Source organism: Lissotriton helveticus, chromosome 6, assembly GCF_964261635.1.
Source record: "Lissotriton helveticus chromosome 6, aLisHel1.1, whole genome shotgun sequence".
Taxonomy (NCBI): Eukaryota; Metazoa; Chordata; class Amphibia; order Caudata; family Salamandridae; genus Lissotriton; species Lissotriton helveticus.
The window spans coordinates 1720214941-1720233915 of record NC_136067.1 but is presented as its reverse complement, the minus strand read 5'-3'; the positions used below and the strand labels follow the sequence as shown (position 1 = coordinate 1720233915).

The following is an 18975-nucleotide window of genomic DNA, read 5'->3' as shown; positions in this document are numbered from 1 at the left end:
ATAAGGGCTTGTTCCGCATCCGGAGGTAACTTCTATTGGCGGACACGAGGTAGGACAACACCTTCTTTTAACGTGACTATGTGTGGTGTAATATCCATGAATCCTACGTCAGTTGGGTCAGTGGCCCATAATGTAGCAGGAATGTCCCTCAATCTGTCATCTAGTTCTCGTGTGGTGTAGTGACCTTTGAAATCTCGGAGGAATAGTCGGACCCCTTCCGGGGAGCAGCATATCACAGCACCCAGTTCCTTTAGTGTCTGGATGGCAAGTACATTTTCGGGACAGGACTTAGTAAGTACCAAATCGGTGGAAGCTATAAGAGGGCCAACCTGGAGTGACACTGGTTCAGAAACTTTGTTGATGACTGGTGTACCTGAAAAACCCAAGGAAATACTATTCGAGCCAGAGAGGGGTACCTTGGGAATTTTGTTGTGTTGTACTGTCCTTCTACTAGCTCCGGTGTCGATCAGAAATTTTGTTTCTTTACCTAAGAGCTTGGCATGTACATAGGGACCCTTTTGGTCGACCGGGATCAGTGGACGACTATCATGTTCCTCCCAGCTGTCTCATGAAATCGTGGGGAATTCAGGATAGGATGATACTGGGTACTGATAGAGTTGTGTGGCTATTTTAGTATCAGCTGGTACAGTTGATGTTGAAGCAGAGGGACGAGTGGTATAGGTGCGAGGTTGTGTCTTTCCAGTAGCGATATTGTGTTGTAAGACTGGACAGTCGCGCACGAAGTGGCCAAGCTTTTTGCAATAATTACAGGTGGCCCTTTCTTGTGGTACTGGATGTTGCTTATGGGTCTGAGCAATTGGATTGGTTTGTGCTACCAATACCTTCATTTTGGTATCCTTTGCCCTTCTTTTCTCTTGTTCTTGTTCGTCCCTAATTCTGTTTTGATGCTACTGGAGCATCTGGAGTGCTTGTGATGGGGAACTAGCTTGCCAAGTGCTTTCAACTTTTAATACTCTATTTTTAATTATGGGTAAAGCATTCTCTACAAATTTTGAGACAAACAATCGACTATAGGCGTCTCCACCTGAGGAGAGACCGCTATTGATAACAAAAAACATTTCTCCAATCTTGTATAATAGTCCCCTATATCCTCATCTGGTTTTTGTTTACACGCAGAGATAGCATCCCAATCTTCCTTTTTAGTGGCCAACAACTGGGAGAATATTTTCGGGAGAAGGCGAGGGAGTTCCAGAACCAGAGGTCCCAGGCCTTGTCCAGGATCACGAGTAGTTTCTTCTGTCTCCAAAGCTGCCCATGTTACCTTCTTTCCTTCAACCTCCCAATCCTTTCCCTTTAGTTTGTCGTATGTCCCTTGGGGCAGCAGGACTTTGAGGAGAATATTGAGATCCTTATAAGTAAAGGAGCCCATTTGAAGAATATCCTTGAGTTCCCTATGGAATCCGTAGGATCTTTCTCATGAGAAGGGACCATTTTCTTCATTTCTAATAGCTCTAGTTTTGTCAAGGGAGTATAGACAAATGTTTGTTGTAAATTTCCTGCAGAATCTACAGTGGGATGTACTTCACGGAGGGAAAATTGACCTTGGCGGTACTGAGGGGGATTTGGTTCATAAATATCAGAAAGGTATTGGACATAGCGTTGTCGCTGATCCAGGAAAATGTTGAGGAAATCTTGCCCTCTGGCCACCCATCTCCCCTCTAGACAATCTCGTAAGAGAGGATGTAACACATTGGGCGGGTAGCCAGTGTCTTCGTACAATGTAATGAGGTGTTGGACCATATATATGCTGGCTAGTCTTTGAGATGTCATAGGGAACGATAAGAACATTTTAGCGACTATATCAGGGCCGTATATAGAGTATTGGGATACCCAATGGGTGCTTGATCAAGCTAGTTCTTCTTCCTGTGTGGTGAGTGGAGGTTCGTCATCCATCCAATCAGCCAGGGCTTTTTGTGTTCGTTGGAACGATCTATCTGAAGAAGCTGACAATTTTTCAGTCTTACTCCTGAGTCGTCTGCTACTTTGGGAACGAGGGATACAGGAACGTACTGCTCCTTGAAAAGCAGTTCCTTCTTCCCTGTCTTCATCTGTACCCTCATTCTCGGTTTCCTCGGTAGGGGCATTCTTCTGGTGTGAGTCGGAAACCTTACTGGTAAAGAGGGGGATAAAGAGATCTATTTCTTTTATTTTATTATAATTTCCCGCTACCACTGCTTGGTCTAGCTGAAGTAGGTCGTCGGGAACCTTTTTCCCAGTACTTGAGATCATACAGATGAAACAGGTAATCCTGAATCAAGAGAGACATCTTTTATGAGCGATAGGTCTATTTTTAATAGCCTCTTGTAGGACTTCTAGATTTTCCCCTGTTCGGAGAGCCTCGTAAATTTTATTCAGACAACTGGTGATATTTGGTACCTCCCGTATGCTTTCTAGAGCTTCCCGTAAGCGATAGGAGACAGCTGCTTGTGGACCTTCCCCTGGAGTCGGGTCATACCCACACTCTAACATTGGTAGAACACCACCCGAGGTGTTGGGGATGGGTTCCGTCTGGGTAATCACACACCTGGCCGCTATTTGATTAGTATAAGCAGGAGGTGGTTCCATTAAATAGGTGGTAATGAAGTCTTCGGGCACGGAAGGAACCTTAGGACGTGGGGGTGCTGTGGGGATGTTAGGGTCTGAACTACTATCGGACCCTGTCTTTTGCGAGAGGACGGGATATATACCCGTCACAGAGGCCGAGACCTCCCTTTTCTTTTGTTCTATATCAATATCATCATTCTGATCCTGTAACTTTCTCATCTTACTTTCTTCCGACATTCTCTTTGCTTTCTCCACTTTCCCTTGCTCTTTCTGTTCCCTTCGATGTGCTTCCTTTCGCCATATTTCAACGCTCTCTAACATCGAGGGTCTTGCTTTCTTTTCCCAACATTTCTTTTCAACTGCCATGATACAATTTAAATCCCATGTGCCACTCTTTGGCCATCTAGTCGCAATTTCTAAATCTTTAGTGTAACCTTTCCAAAGATCCAAATACAAGATGGCACCAATTCCATATTTCGTATACATGAAGTAACCAGGAGTATCCTTCAGGGGTACTGGTACAGGTTGTTCCAGTAACCCCTTCCGGGTACCCAGTTTACACAATTTAGAAAATAAAGGCATTGCGTCAGTATATAATAAATTAACACTTGATAACTCAATATACCCTGCGTATCAGAGTACAAACATACCGTTTTCTAGAAATCTAGAAACCGTCTTGACCGTGTTCTGAAAATCAGAACCCGTCTTGATACATCCCCAGCAGTACTCACCGAGGTGCAAAAAACTTGAAGACCTGGTCACTGGACTTGTAGCACCGCACTCTTGATCAGGGACTTGTCGGGGTTCTGAAGACCTCGGACTCGGCAACTTCACAAGGTTCTGGCTCTGGGTCGAGACTTCCGCTGTCGTCCTCACCGCCTCGTGTGGATGTCAGGCCGCGCCACAGCCTCTCCTTGGCACGAAGGAGTTCATGCAGGAACACCCTGCATTGTGCACTTTGAAGTCCGTCAGTGTTCTGGAGAGACAGGTTCTGGTCCGCATCACCGGCGCATGGGGAGAAAGGGAAGTTCTTGTTCGGGCGCCAAATTACTGTGGTAAATATTTTAGTAATTTACCTTGATCGGAATTTCTATAATATCAATAAGGTCAAGCATGAAGAGCAGAGTCCGTGGTGGTTAGAATTCAGGGGTCTTTATTCAGTAACTCGAGTTAAGGGAGAGCTCCGTCACCTAAGGAGGCTCTGGAATAGTCTCTGCTTTAATCATCACAAGTACAACATTTATACATTTCTGGTCACAAAAAAAGAGGAAGGAGCTTCCCTTGGGCAAATTTCAGTTACTGTGTTGTAATCATACAAAAGTCATGGCAGAAGCGACGTGACTGTGTTGTAATCGTACGGAAGTCACGGCAGAAGCGGCGTGTTGGGAAATAACCCTAGGCTGGTTCATTAGATAAGGAAAAAAAAACGGTTGTGACAGGATGTCTGGTGTCGTGTCTTGGCAAACAGGAGCTTATTTCTCGGAATCGGCTTGACCATAAGAATGTGTGGTTGCAGTTTAGAGGAAGAAATGTGCTGTGTGCAATCTTACGTTTATGTGTCCGGGTTTTCTAGTTACCATGATGATGAGCTCGGGACGTGAAAGAGAGAGTGTATAATGGGACATAAATAACGAAAATTATCCACTTTCCACAAAGTGAGAGAATTTATGTGAGGATATTGCTGAGTATCCATGTAATACCAGAGGGTGTGATTTTTCTTTTTCTAGCACACAACAAAAAATTAAATGTGCTGATGTTCCAACATATATCATAACTAGTAAAAATTAAGCACTTCTTTGGTAATTCTGAAGTGTGGCGGAAACAAATATTTAAATACGATCAAAATACATCAATACACTAATTGATATTTGCACACAGTGTTTGTGTGTAGTAAAACCATATTTCGGTGCAAATGTATTGATCATTTCAATTGAAAATGTGTTGTATGTAATGGCAGTGTGCTACCACACCATGCATACCCGCACTATGTCACTCCACCCCCTTCCACTCTGACACGCGACTCCATTCTCCAATTCTATACTCTACAACATGCCACTGTGCTTTATGGCCCTCTATCCACACCCCTCACCCCTCTCCATTTTACCCCAGCCAATCCACTCCAATCTATCCCACTCCACTCCAGTCCACTCCAATCTACCCTACCACATCCACTTCATTACAATCTATGCCAATCTACTTCACACCATCCTACCCCTCTCCACCCAGTCTACCCCACTCCACTCTACTTCAATCTACATCACTCTACTCTAGTCCACTCCACTACAATCCACTTTACTCCTCTCCAATCTCCACCACTCTACCTCACTCCACCCAATCAACCCCAGCCCAGTCTACTGCAGTTCACACCAGTCAGCCGCAATCCACTCAAATCTACCCCACTCCATACCAATGTCCCCCATTCCAAACTACCACAATCCTCCCTCTCCAATCTACTACAATCCACTCCACTCTAATCTAACCCAATCCAATATACTCTAATCTAATTGACTCAACTCCACCTCACTCAAATATACCCCAGTCCAATTTACCCCACTCTGTTCCAATTTGCTCCACTTCACTCTAAACTCCACTACAATCTATCCAACTCCTCTCCACTCTATTGAATTCCAATCCAATCTACCCCACTCCACCACAATCTAACACACTCCAAATGTACCACAATTAACCCCACTCTGCTCGACCCCACTCCACTGTAATCTACCCCACTACTCAACTGTACCACACTCTACACCACTCTACTCTACCCAAATCTACCCCACTCCACTCCATTCAATCCCACTATAATCTCCCAAATCCACTCCAATCTACCCCACTCCAATCTAACCCAGTCTACCCTAATCCATCCCACTCAAATCTCCTCCACCCCACCCCAATCTACCCCACCCCAATCAACCCCAATTCAGTCTACCCTATCTACTCCACTCCAATCTCCTCCACCCCCTGCAGTCTACCTCACCGCACTCAATCACACTCTAATCCAACCCACTCCCCTCTACCCCACTCCACTCCAAGCGACCCCACTTCAACCATCCCTCTGTAATCTACCTCACTCCGGTCTACCCGATTCCATTCCAATCGACCCTATTCTAATACACTCAATCTACCCCACTCCACCCTAATCTACCCCACTCCATTCCTCCCAACTCTCTCTCACTCCACTCCAATCTCGACTCCACTCCAGTCTACCCAATGCCACTACACCCCACTGCACTCCAGTCTACCCCACTCCACTTCACTCTAGTCTACCACATGCCACCCAAATATACCCAGTCCAGTCTAACCCACTCCAATCTACCCTACACCACTCCAGCCTAAACTACCCAACTCCAATCTACCCCATCCAATCCACCACACTCCAATGTACCCCACTCCACTCCAATCCAATCCACCCACACCTAATCTATCCCATCCCAGTTTACCCCAGCCCATCCGAATTTACCTCACACCACTCTATCCTACTCCGCTCAATGTACACCACTCCAGCCTACTCCAATCTAATCCACTCAAATCTACTCCACTCCACTTTAATCTATTCCTATTCACTCCAGTCTACTCCTCTCCACTCTCATTTACCCCACCCCACTTCAATCTACCCCACTCCCTACAATCCACTGCACTCCATTCTTCTCCAATCTACCCCATTCCATGCTACCCCAATTCAATCTACTCTACTCCACTCCAATCTACTCCACTCCAATCTACTCCACCCCATCCCAATCTATTTCACACCACTCCGATCTACCCCACTCCCCAATCTTCCCCCATGCCCTACTCCTATCTACCCACTCTAATCTACCCCATTCTACTCCACTCCAATATACCCCAATCTCCCTCACTCTACCCCAATTCAATCTACCCCACTCCAGTCTACTACGCAAATATACTCAACTCCACCACTCTAATCCACCCCACTCCAATCTACCCCAATCCACCCCACTTCATTCGAACCCACTCCACTGTACGCCAATCTCCCGAATCCAGTCTATCGTAGTATAACCTATTCCACTCTACCCTATTCCAATCTACACCACAACACTAACTTTTAGCCATGCTGAACAGCTCCCACACTGGTGTACATAATGGTTGAAACACAATGCCAAAGCCTATAGCTCTCGCATAGTAGAGACCTATAGGCTTTGCCAATGCGTGTTATTAACTGCGTAGAGAAGCAGTCGATATCACCATTCCATTAAAATTCAGGAAGGTCTACCAGGAAGGGTTACCTCCTTCCTCACCCCTAAACTGGTATTTAGAAGATTTCTTCTTAGTTAAGGGACCATGTAGAAAACTAGAAAGATGAGTTGTGTACATATAAAAAAAATCTTGCAAAGTTCCGGATCTAAACATTATGACGAGTGGATTTCATTGGCAAAATTTTGCCCAGAGAGATTGGTTATCTATTTCTAACACTATAGCGCATCCTGATGCAGATGCCATGTCTGTGACTCCCACTCAGTAGTTCTGCTCTCAACTTTTCGATTTATTTCAGCTTCTGAGCTCTTTCCACTCTGGCATAAAAGGCATCCTTCTAATGCAGCCATATACCAAAACCCTTGTTGTCCAACTATCCAGTTTAGACCAATTTTATCCTGGTTAATCCAGCTGATGTATCTACAAGCTTAATACAATCTCACGGGGCCCTCCTTTAGACTCTTGCTCTACTAAAGTAGTCAAGGCACTTGCACCATCTCTTGCACCTTTTCTCTCTATGCTTTGTAATGCTCACAGGGTTCTGGTGTTGTGCCTGACTCCTGGAAAATGGCTATTGTCATTCCGCTATTGAAAATTTCTACTGCTTCTGCTATTATGTCTAACTCTCATCCTATCTCTTTTCTGCCATTAATTGCAAAAATTGTTGAAATTTTTTTTGTACCAACAACTGTCCAGATGCGGTAAAGGTAATCAAGTATTAAGATCCTATTAATCAGATTTTCTCCACAACTTTAGCACTCAATTTGTATTAACTGCTACCAGCAATGATACGAGGATACTAGACACAAACTTCCCTAATTTTATTACACCTATCTGGAGCCTTTAAAATAGAATTCTATGACATCCATCTAGATTGATTGATGATATCTGTGTCAAGGTTCACTCCACTAATTTGTCTCTTCTTTTCTTAAAGACGGTTCCCAAGTCATGATGACTTTGGCCCCTTTCCACTTGCCATTTAAGATCATCATGTGAGGAGTTCCACAAGGTTCTTTTTTTAACCCAACACTTTTCCATATCTACATGGCCCACTAATTGTGCTTTTCACATCCTTGGGCTTCAGAATGTTTGCTTGCCTTCAGACTTGATCATCCTCATACTTAATGGAGATCTGGGTTACCTCCAATTCCAGTTTAAAAGATGTTTATGCTCTGTGGTCTCTTGGATAAACTTCAGTTCCCTGTCTTCAATTCAAATAAAATGCAGTTCATTGTCTTTGGAAAGCCTTATATTTAGACATCATATTGGTGCCAGATTCTTTTAGACCTCTTCCTGTGACTGCCCCTAGGGCAAGGAACCTTGGCATAATTTTTGAAGATAAACTAACATTTGAGGCGCATATTGACAAGCTCACTTCTATTTGGTTTTTCATGTTGAAAGTTAAGGAAATTCATTCCTTTGTTGTAATTTTTCTAGGTAAAATCTAATTCAAGCTCTTATTACTTCTAGGTTGAACTATTGTAATTCAATGTTTGTAGTATTGCCTATCTGTCTTCTACATAATTTGCAACTGATTCAGAATGCGACTGCCATCGGACTCCTTTTTGGCCGGAGTACAAAGAACAGTGTTTCTTCTCACATTTACAACTACACTGGCCTCCCATGCATGAGCCCTTCATATTTAAGGCTTTACGTTTGTCATAACAGTTTCTGTAGTCTCCCTACTGAGAATTGTATGACTTCTCTCTTGACTCCATACATTTAATCTAGAACCGCCTGTTCCTGTTCTCTATATTATGTGTCTCCCTAAATTTAGAAAAGCCCATATAGGAGGCAGAGACTTCACTGAGGTGACTGCTCAAGCAAGGAATGCCCTCCCATTGGATACACGTGCTGAAAAGTGTCACACAAAATACTGTACATTGCTAAAATGTAACTTGTCTTCCTTTATAGTGTTTACCTGTTTTAAGCACTATAGGACCTGAACCTTTCTGCAGTGTCATTCCCAAATGTTTTGCTTTCTTCCTGCTACATTTTGCTTAATTGGTTTTTGTTGGCCTCAGGACTCTGTGCACTTTACCACAACTAACTAGTGCTAATGTGCTTGTGCTCTCTGTTTAAAACATAGTAACATTGGCTCATACCCAATTGGCATATTTAATTTACTTATAAGTCCCTTGTAAAGTGCACTACATGTGCCCAATGCCTGCAAATCAAATGATAGTAGTGGGCCTGCAGCTTGTCCCAGCCACTTTAAGCATGTCTCAAGCCTTCTATTAGAGAGCCTGTCTGGCCGGTTTTAAACTGCAGTTTCGACCTGGCAAACAAAACCTTTTACCAGGTCAAATCCTTCCTTTTTAGGTCAAGCCTAGGGCAACATGCATGCGCTGCCCTAGGAAAACGACCTCTTGGAATCACTCTGGACTTTTCACACGCTGGTGCATGTGGTTTTGTTTTAGCATTTTTTTCTATTTGACTTTGTGTGCGACTTTCTAAAAAGACAGCAAGCAATTGGGCAAAGTCGGGTGCCTGTTTCACCTTTCCCAGGAAATGTATCCACCCACTGCCTAGGGCTTGTGTTTACAAGCAGGGGCGCCATCTGTTCGGGGTCATGTCATCTGTTTTTAATTAGCACATTCGCGTTCGCCGCGCTGCCGTGCTAACTCACCCCGGCTTCTCTCTCGCACCATTCTTTTTAACCAACCCTCCCATCACATTTCACATGCACATGCACAGTCCAAATCCTGCAGGAGTCCAGGGTCAGAAGAGCACAGTTATTCATAGGTAAATGTGCGCTTTGGCACAAGTTTAGTTGATCTCTTTGTCTTCTCCTTTAACTTTCATAGAATTCCTGTTTGTGGTCATTGCCACCTACAAATCAAGAAATGTACATTGTCATTCTGAAAATGAGATGATTGATGTTTGTAACCTTAAATTGAATATATACGTATTTGGGAAACTTCTATAACTCGTATAACTTCGCATCAGCAACAATGAGGCGTTAGCAGTTATTTTGGTGCACAAGGCTAATTCAATACAGGTTTGGCTGTTGTCTGAGAGCTTGAGGGAATGTTAGTTGACACAGAGATGTTGTATTTACTCATTTATTTATTTTAACTGGCCGATGTACTGAACCGTGTGTATTTGTGGCATGCATTATTCATGAGTTGTCACGTCAGAGTAACGTCTGAAACAATCAGGTTAAATTCATGCGTTAATTGTATTAATGATGTTGGGATTGGAAATCACCCATGGTCTCAGCCTGCCTGAGTAAAACTTGCGGTTCTTTTCTACACAGTCAGCGTAGCTTGCGCTATTCCAGTGGCGTATGAAGCCACTTGTGCTGTAAATTAAGACAGGCAGAAGGGAGCTGTAGTTGTGACGTACCTGCCTCACTGCGACGCTCCGGAACAGCAGCCTGCAATTTGATCGTGCTCGTAAGCTGCAGGGGCGGGGTAAAAAGGTCAATTAATTAAACAATAGTAGGCAAGGGGAAAGCATCCCGAGTGTGAGCTAGGCGGCCATGTTGGACATCATTTTGTAGAGTTTCCGACTGTTGTGCACGTGTTCCCCCAGGGTTGGAATTATTTTTCTAAATATTTGAATAGAAGCCTGATCACATTTTGCAATCATACACATCTTTCTTTTTTAGAAGTTAATGTAAATTACATGTTTTAAAATATTCGCTAGACCTAACGGGTGCCTTAATACAGTGTTTCTGAAGATAGTGTGACTGTTTAAGTCATTTTGTGAAGAACCTAATGAAATCTGAAATTAAAAAAATATATGTTTCTATTGCCTGGTGGATGCTTCTTTTGGATGATTTCCAATCAAAGATGGCCACATGCTTTGCTGGAGCTGCTGATAGACTTGCTGGTTCACCCCTTATTCGACTCTCTCAGCCTACCAGTGGAATGAGCCTCCCCTGAGCCGCCGGCAAGGGGTGTGTTTAAAAAAATACGCTGCAGTTGCCCATCTCACAAGGCACATACAATAATATAAAACATAACTAAAAAGGTATAACATCCCAAAGGCGAGACCTATTGACTATGCCAATGCTTGTTAATACATAAGTCACCCCTCAGGTAGGCCTTGGACAGCCCACAGGACAGGGTGCAAAGTATTCAAAAGGTTGGACATGAACTTTTAAGTTTTTCATGTCCTGGTGGTGAAAAACTCTTACATTAATTTGCACCACTGCAAAGCCTATCTCCCCCATAGGATAACATTGAAGCTACCTTATTACATTTCATAACTGTAATTTCCAAAGGGTAGAGATGATTTGTTCATGTTTTGTGTCTCTGGAAACACAACTAAAAATCAGAACTTCTGGTGAATTTGGGTTTTAAATTGCAATTCTGAAAATGGCACTTTTAGAAAGTTGACAATTTCATGCCGTAGCCATTTGGTGCCTGTAGCCTGTTTTGGGTTATACGAGTGGGGGTACTTTACTGTTATACTTTGTGGATTCTTCACAGACAGTAGTGGGATTAGGTGTGCCTGAATGGGGCATATCCTGGCAGGATTCGGGGTCGGAGCTTAGCACAGCTCCATTTGCGACTTAATAGCCTGTGCCCTGCCTCCACGCAAAGGGCCTAACGACTCCTCATTTTACTGCAACGAGCTTTGAACCAGGGCAGGGAAACTAGGGGATTGCATGCACTACAAATTCACTGTCTTGAAGCTTCTCCCACTTTTCAGAAGTAGGATTTTAAGCACCAACTCTTCAATTCCAGACCTCGAAAAATCATAAAAGTTTTACACGACCTGCAGGTCTAGTGACTTAAATATTCTACTCAACCTAATTATAATGCTCTTGACCCCTGAACTGGTTTGAAATTATGTGATCTGGGCAAATATGTTGATTCACAGAGCTGCCATTTTCTTCTTTATCACATATGAGATCACCTTCAATTACAAGTTCAGCATGTGTGATGCACAACATACACTTGTGTTTGATTTAATAGACTAAACGTTTGCTCCATATGCAATACAAATATAGCCACATATAGGATAAACAAGATGGCTGACTTGTCTCTTAGTTCATTAACAACATTGTTATAAAGGCAGGGGCAAGAATGTTTCTCAAATCATGTTTAAAAACTGTCACTTTCAATTAGCAGATTTTCTATGGAAATGACCACTGAAGTGGTTTTACTGATAAAACTATATAGTGTATAATGTTTGAAAATCTATTTCCCGCAAATATTTGTTATTTGGACTTCACCAAGTAAAGTGTTCTGATCTGTTTTGCTGTGCTATACAAATATTTGTTTGTATCACAGTTCGGAATTACAAAAAAGAATTTCTTTTGTAATGCGTGATATATTTTGAAATACTTATACTATTCATTTACAAGCTGTTTAAATGTTGTGTGTTAGAAAAAAACTGATATCTTACAGCTTGTTGTGCCACAATTGTCAGACCGCTACCTTGACAAAAACCTCTAACTGTAATAAGAGAAAGAAAAGTAGAGACCATTTTCCAGGATAAGATTAGAATACATTTGTCAAAAGGGAAACTGACATTTGACCTCTGTTCTTGAACAGACAGCACATTTTTCAAGATAACAACTACATTTAAAGGTGTTTTCATTGCTCATTCCCTTTCTGAATAACAGAACACCTGCACCTTCCAGCTTAAGTTCACTCACCAGAACAGATGAGTAGGTGTTACAAATAGTTTAACCTGATAAAATATGACTCGCGATAGCAAGTAGATTTTTTAAGTCCTGTTTACACTTCTGGACCTGTGGATACTCTGCAAGGAAGAAGGACTGCTGTGCTGCCAGAAACACCGCCACTCTGCTACCCCGCTGCTCTACAGGAACTGCTGCCCTGCTGTGCTGACCTCGTCTCCTTTTGCCTGGGTAAGAAGAACTGGAACTGAACCTTTATCTTGAACCCAGGAGTTACTCAAAGGCCGAGTCTGCTAGCCTTCTGATCTGAGTCTCAGGGACATAAAAGGCTCCCCAACAGCTCCTGGATCCATCTTCAGGGATTTCCTGACCCTCAACTGGTGCCTCTCAGATCCTGGACCCTTGGTGTCTCTCTCCAGCTTTTCACATCAACATTTTGGGCTTTTTGAGAACGCAAATGGGCCTGATCGCGCCTGAACCTTGCAGCTCACACTGAAAATCAGTACATGACACTGCCAGCCTGCCTCTTTGCACAGCAGCGTTGTCAGCCCACGGGTGACCACCAATGCAAAGCTTGAGCCTACCCATCTGTGACGCCCAGCCTGCTCTGCGCACCATCCCTAACACCACCCGCGATGATCTCCTTGCTCCTGGCAACCCTCTCTAACGCAAACGGAACTCTTGGCGCAAATTGGAGAAGGTAAAACTTCAGCAGGGACTAATTTGGACCTGTATCCCACCCACACTCCATTGCAGTTGGCTTGAACTGTTGACTTTGCCCTGAACTAGATAGCCGTGTGTGGCACTTTATGCTTTTAGGTGCTATATTGAAGTTCATTCTTTAAAAATGTATCCCTCCGGTTCTACTTATTGGATTTTTGTTGTTTTTGTCTTATTTATTCAATTAAGCTCTATTTTCAAACTTGATGTGGGATCTTTTTGTGTCGTCTTTTCATAGTTTTACTGTTTAAAGTGACACACAAATACTTTACACCTTGCCTCTAAGTTAAGTCTGACTGCTCTGTTGTCAAGCTTCCAGGGGGTTGAGCACAGGTTAATTTGATATTTACTTGTAATTTACCCTGACTAGGGTTGTGGGTACCGTTTGACCAGGGCGAACCCCCAGTCAACTAGTAACCCAATTTCTAACAAGCACTCCTTACTTAATGCCAGGGAACCCTCTTCTTTTGGTAGTTGCACACTTTATAAGATCTCAATTAATTCAGCCTCCAGTCTGGCAAAATCTTGAATTTGCTCCAGGATTAGGATTGCAACTTGTGTGTGTTAGCACTTTTGGCTTTATTATACCTGGTGCAGATCTTGCGAGCAAATAGTCCAAATTTCAGGTTTGCACACCTCACTACTGGGAAAAAAGCAACATGTTTACCCTCATAATATGAGGTCTGAAATGGTATGTGTGAGGAAGTGCCCTCTTTCTGCATGGTTGCCCCCACTTTTTGCTGAACTGCTGATGTACTCTGACTGAGTGTGCCCTGGGCTCCTGCCAACGCCAATCAGGTACCCAGGGCCTATGTTCTTTCCCTAAAACTGCATTGAAGACCAAGCCCAATTGGCACTCACTGGCCACAAGTCAGCCCCTGGTAAATGGTACCATAGGTACCCAGGGCACTGTGACCAGGGAAGGCCTCTAAGGGCTGCAACACTTATTGTGCCACCCTTAGAGGCCCTGTACCTTTACACTCACACACTGCCTTTGCAGGCTTCTTGTTTTGGTGCAGAACAAAGTGAAGTGTTGACATGGCACACATTTCTGTGTGCCTTTCATACAACACACTGCCCTGGCATAGAATAGCCACCCCTCTAGCTGGGTGCACTATACCAGTGGTGAGGGTACAGGTGCATGAGCCCTCTACCCCTACAGTGTCTAAGCCAATTCGTAGACATTGTAAATGCAGTACTGCCATTAAGAGTATATGGTGCTGGGAGTTTGTCATTACAAACTCCACAGTACCATAATGGCTTTACTGAAAACTGAGAAGTTTGATATCAAACTCCTCAGCACATTAAACCTACACTGATGCCAGTGTGGGATGTAATGGAAAATGCACACAGAGGGCATCTTAGAGATGGCCCCTGTAAAAATGAACCAACACTAGTGTCCAGGCTGAGTGGCTGCTCCTCAGCTGCCACCACCCGACATGTTTCTGGACCCCCTGGTCAAGAACCTGCTGCTCCAGGGGTGCCTGAAACAATGCACATCCTAGGACGAGGTGCCACGGTTCCTCCCCCAGGGTGGGCAGGGACAACGAAGGGGAAGCTTCAAAGGCTTTCCACCTTTGTGAGCTTCCCCAGGCCTTTTGCTGATTCCAGCAACTGGTCCCCACTGGTTCTGACCCCCACTTTGGGCAGGAGAACCGGCTGGAAAATTAAGTATGGAAGGAAGGTGTGTCCACCTTTGCCAACTCCACCCCTCAGGTGGAGGATGCGAGGTGAAGCACAACTCTCAGTCCCCACCATCTTGCAGATGGGGGGACCCAGCTAACCAGAGTGAGGCATATGCACCCCTCCCACTGGAGGGTGGCATAATTGAGGGTGTACCCACTCCAAGAAGGGACCCATTGGTCCCAACCTTTTACTTACCTGTAATAGCCCTAAACCTAGTATTTAGGGGCACGCTGAACCTTGCCTCCTCAGACAAGAAATGACTAAAAGAAGAAGAAGGACTGAACAGCCATCCCGAAGCTAAGAAGAGGAGGACACCTACTAACTTGGCCCCAGCCCTACCGGCCTGTCTCCACCTCGAACCTGCAGAAGCGAAACTCCAGTGTGTCCTGCAGCCAGCAACCTCAAGAACACCGGGGACCTGCCCTGCCTTCCAAGGAAAAGACTTTGTCTCCCATGAACACCGGATTTGTTCACCAACAGACTCCATCTCCGGCAAAATCCACAAATCTGCACCACTCTGCACCCGGCACCCACCGCCCGAGTTCGAGTGGCCCAACACCACGAGGAGATCTGCCGGCGATCCGGACTGGAGATCCTGTGATCCCTGGCCTGCCTCAAGCCGCCAGCCGACGCCTGCAGCCTCAATCCAAAGGGTCCCCCCAACCACGACCAGGAGCTGGTAAGAAGATCTGACCCTAAAAGACACCCCTGCTCCCAATGCCCCACGGCCTAGGGTGGCCCAACCGACGGAGTCTAGCCAACCTCCAGCATCCAAACTTACCTCTCCAAGTGGTGGTCGTTCCCAGAAGACCATTGTTTTCTTTTCCTGCAGTGCGTTTGCAAACCAGAGAATCCCCATTGAAAGTAACAGGGCACCCAATGCCAAAAGAGCACCCTGCACCCGGCCACCCTAGTGCCTCTGAGGGTGTACCTTTGGTGCTAACTTAAACCCCCATTTGCCCTGAGCTGAAGTCCAAGAGCATTGCTCCCACAACCTTGTGGACTGCTCTTGAGCAGCTTCCAACCGATGGCCCCCTAACCCTGAGCCGCAACTGACGAACCCCGTTGTGTCAGTTGCAGCACAGGCTGAAATGTGTTGAGATTGGGATCTTCATAATCGTTTTTTTTTACAAGAGATAATGTGGTGCAGTTATCGGTAGACACAGCAATTGTTTCCGTCATTCGACGTGCTTTATTTTTCGATATGGGACTAAGAGCCGCGTGACTCTAGAGTTGAGTCTAGTTGATTTTCTTGGGAGATATTCACTACTTCTACACCCCTGAAGAAGGGACAAATTATGTCCCGAAATGCATTTGGTTTTTTTATTGCGAATTTCTGTTAAACAGATTCTAATGTGCAATTATAGTCTGCAATATTAGAATTGTTAAAGGTTTTTCTTCATGAGAAATACTCCATTATGTAGCAGGATGATAAAAGAATTTGCATTTTAGATAATCATCTTGTATGTATTAAATTGCTTAAGAAAGCAGAAAAGTATTTACATTGGTTGACTACTGTTTTGAAAAAGTGAAAGTTAAATATTTTTGAGTAGTGCTCAACTGAGTCCAGTAGTCAGAGGGACCACTGACCCTGTTTTCATGATTATGTATTAGGGTGTGAACAGGTACACACTATCAGTTGCAGCACACTAATCTGAGTTTTGTATTAAACAATTGCGTAGAGTTAAGAAAAGAGGTGTGCACAGCCCACACATACATATCGTAGGTACTTCTGTGCACAAGGTCCCGGCCCCTCCTCGCACTTTGAGATTGTTCTTCAAGTTGCCAGGTATGTGGGGTATGGAGCCCCCCAGAGAAGCTGTCAACAGTTCTTCAAACCCACACTGCAGGAGCGATGTCTGCGCTTTTCAGCGCAATGGCTCCTCCCCTGCCTTTCATGGAAGGGCCTCCTGGATGGAGTCCCCCCAGAGAATTGCAGTTCTGCAATCCTTTAACTGTAAGGAGAACAATTAATTCTGAACATGCTCCTACTGTCTTCTGTTTCGGAACTGACATGCACACAACAAGTTGTGGTGATATGCACTAGTAAGCTTTAAATAAAATTTTCTTTCCTGGGTCCGGGGTGGTTTATTGTAGCAAATATGCTAATAGATGGTCTCTGTATTGCTCCCTGCTCTCTTTTCTCCACGCTCATCCTTCACCCTCTTTCAGTCTCAAATTCAGTATTTTCCTATTATTTATTAACCCCATTGCGGCTGCTGTCGGCTGTTGTACGTTTGGAACACTACCTGGCTGGTGCTGCGAACGTTCAACGGCTGACGCGGACCCGCCCACTCCGTCGAACGCCCGTACTGCGCCGAAATAACGGCCGCAGTAAACGAGTTAATGTGGGAAACACTCATAATAGACAGCACCTGCCGTATGTAATGGCATCAACACACTATATGTGAAGCCCATGAACATATGTACAGTTCCTTACAAGAAGATACCCCTAGCCACTCTTTGAAAGTATTCTTCACGACTGAATATGAATTATGTGGTCTGTGTATTTCTACCCAGGCGCAAACTCCTGTTAATGCACCGGTTAGAATTGCAGGTTAAAAGGTACTTAAAGTGACCGATAATTATCGGTTGCCTTGAATACCTCAAGGTTTGTTCAATTTCGGCAGGTCAAACCTGTTGAAATTTAACAGGGGAAAACCCACAGTTTATCCCATATCATGCGGATTTTGCTGCATTAAAAACCAAAATCTGCATGTTATTCCCCATAAACTCATGATAGGTGGTATTTATTGACCTTGACAAATAACTTACCCTTGTGGTATCGTTATTTATCAGGTGCACTAAATAGTGCCTACACTTGTAATCAGGTCCCGGGTGTTATGTCTGGATCCTCTATGCTGGCAGCCTTGTGCAATGCTCTTCATTATCATACGGGACGAGTAATAACTTATCATAATATTACTGCGTATTAATTTTCTTTTGTTTTCCCTTAAACTAAAAAAGAAATCGCGAAGAGTCCCAAGCGAAACTCCTGCAAAAAAACCCAGCAGTGGAGGAGTCGTTCTACAAAACACTTCAGGGTTCAGAAACGTGTTTTACAATAATCGGTGGGGGGGTAAAGGGGAGAGGCTGCTTAGTATGCGACAGACTTGCTGAAAGATGGAACCCTTTCACATTGGTCCGTCATCCTCTTACTTTTGTTAGGAAATGCTAATATTTCATTGTCCTGTAAATGCTTATAAGGTATTGCTCTGTTGCAATTTACCACTCTCCTCTTCTTTCAGATTGCAGACAAGCGAGTATCCCGAAACCATGGCGTGCTGGAGGTAGTGGGAGAAAAGCTTCGAATCAAATCGGTATTTACCTACTTCATTTTTTGCTGCATGCACTTTTGACAAATACTTGGAGCATAACACAACTGTCTCGTGGTAATTGTTTTTGCTCCATCTACCATGTATATAGTTACAATTTCAATCAAGTATACATACACCCATATTTGGTTACTGTTTTGTTGTTTCATTGCTTGAATTCCCACTGTACTTCATAGTTATGGGACTGTGAGAAATTGGGCCTTTGGTCCACTGGCGTGTGAGCCCTGATCAAGCTGCAACCACAATTCTTGTCAGAGTGAGGCTCAAGCCACCCCTAAACTACCCTGTGCTCAGCCCTCTGGTAGTTTGGCACAGTGCAGTGAGGCTTAACTTACAGGCAATGTGTAAAGTATTCATGCAATACTTCAAACAGTAATAAAGTACAATATTTCAAACAGTAATAAAGCGAAAACACCACACAAAAATGATCCCACACCAAGTTAGAAAAATAGAGTTATTATCATAAATCAAATATGACTGTAGGAAATTGGGTTATTAGTTGTGTGACATGCACAAGAAATAGGTCCACAATTCCCTTACAGGGAACCAAGCAACCCACTCAAGATAGCAAGGCAGAGCCATCCGAGGCTTACTATGGGGAGGTGTTGTGGGCGTACAGCAGTAGTCTCCCATGCGCAGCCCCACATATGTGCACTTGCATGTGCACCCATGTTTATTTGTAACTAGACAAGTGCCACTTACCGTTGCTGCTTCTCAGCCGCCTTGTCTTAAAAGGTGGACACGGGCGGAAAACGTGCTCATTCCGGTTGTCATGTAATGTAGTAATACCCACTGTTAAAATTCCAAAACCGGATGATCCAAAAACAAAACAAAAATCAGGACATACTGAATGGGCAG

The 18975-nt window shown here is 44.1% G+C and overlaps 1 protein-coding gene across 3 annotated transcripts in view; it reads left to right on the top strand.

Moving 5' to 3' along the window:
• APLF (aprataxin and PNKP like factor) overlaps nt 1-18975 on the top strand; it is a 791103-nt gene that overhangs the window by 50005 nt on the left and 722123 nt on the right. For all 3 annotated transcript variants that reach the window (XM_078649586.1, XM_078649585.1, XM_078649587.1), the window contains exon 2: nt 18031-18102. In XM_078649586.1, coding sequence (XP_078505712.1) covers nt 18031-18102 — 72 coding nt within the window. The remainder of the gene's footprint in view (nt 1-18030; nt 18103-18975) is intronic.